The sequence below is a fragment of the Chenopodium album genome, chromosome 23 (genome assembly GCF_948465745.1).
Source record: "Chenopodium album chromosome 23, dcCheAlbu1.1, whole genome shotgun sequence".
Lineage (NCBI taxonomy): Eukaryota > Viridiplantae > Streptophyta > Magnoliopsida > Caryophyllales > Amaranthaceae > Chenopodium > Chenopodium album.
In genome coordinates, this window is record NC_137856.1 from 25,182,591 (window position 1) to 25,187,160 (window position 4,570).

General features: G+C 32.7%; 1 protein-coding gene across 1 annotated transcript; it reads right to left on the minus strand.

Annotated features, from left to right (window-relative positions):
* Positions 1-848: 848 nt before the first annotated feature.
* LOC145608617 (uncharacterized) lies at positions 849-2,377 on the minus strand. The gene is made up of 2 exons (XM_081664231.1): positions 2,118-2,377; positions 849-1,498 (listed from the first exon to the last, which is right to left on the minus strand). Exons 1-2 carry the CDS (start codon positions 2,253-2,255, stop codon positions 1,208-1,210), a joined length of 429 nt encoding a protein of 142 aa, XP_081520357.1. The 5' UTR covers positions 2,256-2,377; the 3' UTR covers positions 849-1,207.
* Positions 2,378-4,570: the final 2,193 nt, after the last annotated feature.

A 4,570-nucleotide genomic window follows, 5' to 3' on the forward strand; every position in this document is an offset into this window, starting at 1 on the left:
AACGTCTGTTATTAAGACTAAACCCAATCCTAATTGGTTAAGGATGGTTTCACACTAATGATATAAGAACGATTCACTCTTGTTAAATCTTCCTTTATAATAGAATTACAATTGATTAATAATGTAAATAATGTGTCATGATCAATAATTACTAGTATTCAAAGATGGAGGGAATATTATCTCCCTAAATCCCTAATGGGGTCCATCCTTCAAACAAGTATACATCTTGAATATGTATGTCCTACAAAATACATTTCTTTTTAAGCAAATATTAAATACTTCCTATTTTATTAAAGTTGAGCTTGACACCCAAATCATCACTATTATTTTCTTATACCTTTCCAATATAGATCATGGAACAAAAAGTAAATTCACAAGATATACTTTACTTAGTAGCACCAAAGAAGTACGTAGAAATCAAAAGATATAACGGTTCTATAATAACGGTTTTGATTAGAACTCAATAAAGTAAAGAGCATCTTCAATCGATCTAGATCTAAGTTGCGTAGTGCGATTTTATCATTGTAAAGGTGAGACATTGATCAAGCAAGGGCCTATAAAGTGTCGATAGTGATCTTCCTTTCCTTAGAAGTGCATGATTTTTTCTATTTAAATTCGGAGTATTTCATATGTTAGAGAATATTTATGGTGGGGTACACAACTCGATTCTATAGAGATACAGGATTTTGATCTTACATCTAGAAAAACTCGAAAAGGTAGACTTATAAAAATCAACGTTTCAAACTAAATTTCATGTACTTTAGATCGATCATACTTCTTATGTTCACTGCAAACAATAATACACCTTATTTACTTGATGTAATTTGTATAAAGTAATTGCGCAAAAATTATATAAAAATGAATCTATATATAGAGCAAGAAAAATTGCTTACAATTTTGCAAGATAGGTCTTAGAGTCTTTATTACTAAGACCTCCAATAAATGTTACAAAAATCAAGCTGCGGCTACTAATTAAATAAAGTAGCTAGTATTATTTTTTATTTTGAAGATACCAAACCTTCATACTTCTTGCCCTGCCCCTTAACACTATTCTTAGCTATATCCTCTAAAAAGAATACTCATCATATAATTAATTATTGATTTTCAATCCTTAATCATATAAAATAATTATTAATAGCTAGCCATTAAATTAATTAGCATAATCTAGTAGTTACTACAAATTCCAAGTCATAATTAGTAAACTTGGTTAATACCTATTGACGTAATTAGTAGCGTAACAAGGCGGCGGAGATAGATTAGTATGAGCAACCGTATTTCCCACCCTTCTATTAGAATTAAGTTGTTTGTTGTTGTTGTTGGATTTCGCGGTGTATGATTGTGATGAACGCTTTGTTTGTTTAGATTTCCTCCTTGGCTGAGATGACTGTGGGATAAATACACCAGTTCCTTTGCTCATAATTTCTCTCCTACAATTTTGTTGGTACAAGTATTGTGATGGCATTATTGGTGGATGATGAATCATTGATCCTAAATATTCCTGTAAATCCAACAAATAACAAAAAATAAAATGATTAAAACGCGAACAAAGTTTTAGAATAATTATTACTCTCTCCATTTCTAAAAGATTTTTCTAAACGAACAAAGTACTTTGTATAAGAATAATTAGTAACTCGAATTTACATATAACTGTATTTTGAGAAACTAATGGTTATATCTCGTTTATAAAACTAAAAGCAATACTCATTTAATAAAGTGTAATGAAAGATTAAGCACGTAATTAAGGACAGACCATAAGCAAGTCTTTCTAGTCAGCTGTTCGAGCTTGAATTTTAGTTCATTTATATTGTACAAATTAATTTCTCAATCTTATTTTTTTGTAATGAAAAGTCATGATATTACTCCAAGTTTTTCTAGATAAGATTATTAAGTTAACAAGCCCCAAGGTTAACAAACCGGATATTCCCACTTAATCATAACTAATTTATAAAGCCTGAAGTACATAATGATATTATTATGTATTTCGATGCAATCAAAATACTTACTTCATTTAGAGTATATTATAGGAAAGGTGACAACTTTTTCTCGATTGATTAATAAAGCTTATTTACGAGAAAAAAAAAATACCAAAACAAAGGATTGAAGAAGATGAGAAATACCTGATGAGAAATCGAATGAAGATGGGCAACCGGGTAATGATTGTTGTTATCGTTGTCGTCGTCATCTATCAAAAGAGAGATTTGCCTATTTAAATCAGCAAAAAAAAGATCATCTTCTAAGGCAACTTCCAAAGCCATTTTTAACTTCAAAAACTTCTTGCTTCTTTTTAGTTGTTCTAGCTTATACTATTTGTGATCTTTTTTGAATGGGAGAGGAGAATCAATTGAGACTTAAATAAGAATGATAAAAGAAGGGGGGGGGGGGGGGGGGGGGGGGGGGGAGGAGGGATCATGTGAGTTGGAGCACATGAGGGGTATAGCTATTTAGCTAGTGGTAAATGCCGTGTTCGGGTCGAGTTCGGGTCGGGTTTTAAATTCGGGTTAATGCAAGAGGGGGGAGTGTGGTGGGGGTGTTGGACGATCTGTCTACAGAAAAAAGGGCCCACAAAAATGATGGGTACAAGTTGGGGTGATATTATATCCAGTTGGAGATTGCTAAAGATGGTGATAAGTAGCCGGCAAAGCTCCACAACCATGTTACATCCATCTGATCTTTTAAAAGATATTAGATAGATAGATAGGAACTTCATCATCCATCTTGTTTGTGTAATTAAATACTTGGTTGTGGGTTGATGTTTTTATATCCTTCATATCCATTTAAAATTATTGATTGTGGTTTTTAATATTCAACCAAAGTGGGTCCCACTTTGGTGTGAAGAAGTTATGTTATTTTATAGTGTAGTATAGTATGTTGAATTGTTGATTGAGGAAAAGTCTTGGTCTTCAATGAATCTTGTATAAGATTTTGTGCAACTAGGGGCTGTTCTCATTAACTAAACTCAGCTGAACTAAACAAACTGAACTAAACAAACTGAACTCAGCTGAACTAAACAAACTGAACTCAGCTGAGCTGAACTGAACTGAACTGAATATTTTATAAGAGAAGGAAATTAGGAGTTGAGCTGAAGTGAACACTGAACTGAATTTCAACGTAAGAGAACTGGGCCTAAATCAAATTTAGTAAGAAACTACTCTTGAATAGAATAATGGTTTAATTTGAGTGTTATTTGTGCAATTTGTTTTTGATGAGGATGGGTTTCTCTTTATTTCACTTATTGAATGGAACTTATTAGCTTTGAACTGAGGGCCCGTTCTCTTCACCTTAATTTTGCTGAACTGAAATTATTTTTTTACAGAATTTAAATTATTTTTGCTGAAGATAAATTATTTATACTGAACCTAAATTAATTTTACTGAACTGAAATTATTTTTGCTAAACTGAAACTAATTTTACTGATTTTCTATTATAATTCTTCTTTAAGAAAACTGAATTTTACTAAACTGAACTTATTTTTACTGAACTAAAATTAATTTTACTGAACTGAAATTATTTTTACTGAACTGAAATTATTTATACTTAAAATCCACCCACCGTTGCACCTCTCCCCACCTTGCTGCCAATCTATTACCCTCCCCTTACCCTGAAAATCCTAGCCATTGAGAAAGCTCAGCAATGGTTGCGCAATTAACTGAAGATATACATTTGACAAGAAAAGCAACAATCATACAATTATTTACTACCACTACTGACTGAAAATGCGCATTTGACAAGAAAAGCGACCACCATACAATTAATTACTATCATCAACTAACTGAAAATGCGAGTGGATGAGTTTTTACGGTTTTTTAGGGGGGGGGGGGGAGGGAGGGGGGGTATCGAGATAAAGATGGTGGTTTAAGGGGGGCGGGGGGGGGGGGGGGGGTTCGGGATAAAGATGGTTCAGGGAGAAGGGAAAGGGGCGACATGGGTGGGGGGGGGGAGCGGTTGCTGAGTGGTTCGATGGTGGGGTTAGGGAGAAGGAAGGTATAGTGGTTAGGTCTGTACACAATTTGATCTAGACTGTAACCAGACCAGATCAAAACGTATTTTAGCAGTTTGGTTTAGCTTACGGTTTATGAAATTACGGTTTGGTTTCGATTTTTTTGTAAATATATTTTATGTTTTGGTTTGGTTTTGCAAAATTATAAACCAAAATACCAATAAACCGCATTTTAATATTTATATAATTTTTAAATTAAATAAATTAATTATTGTATATTAAAAAAATTAAAATATAAAATAAAATAACATGAAAAATAGATAAAAACTATATGATCAATACTAAATGTATTATGAATTAATGATTGTAATGTATTATTTTTATTACGTGAAAGGGAATGGGAATGGGAAAAAAAGGCCTAACAAACATCAAAGGGAATAAGAACAATTCATTTCCTTTCCCTTTGATGAATACTCCCAATCAAATGGCCGCTAATTAAGTTCCTTTCCTTTTAAATTTTCAAAAGAAAAATAAAACACCCTGTCGAAATAACTCCCATCTTCTCTAGAATCCAAAACCTCAATGAAGCTCCATGAGTCCAGGCAGAACTCAAAAGCATCTGACACAGTGCAG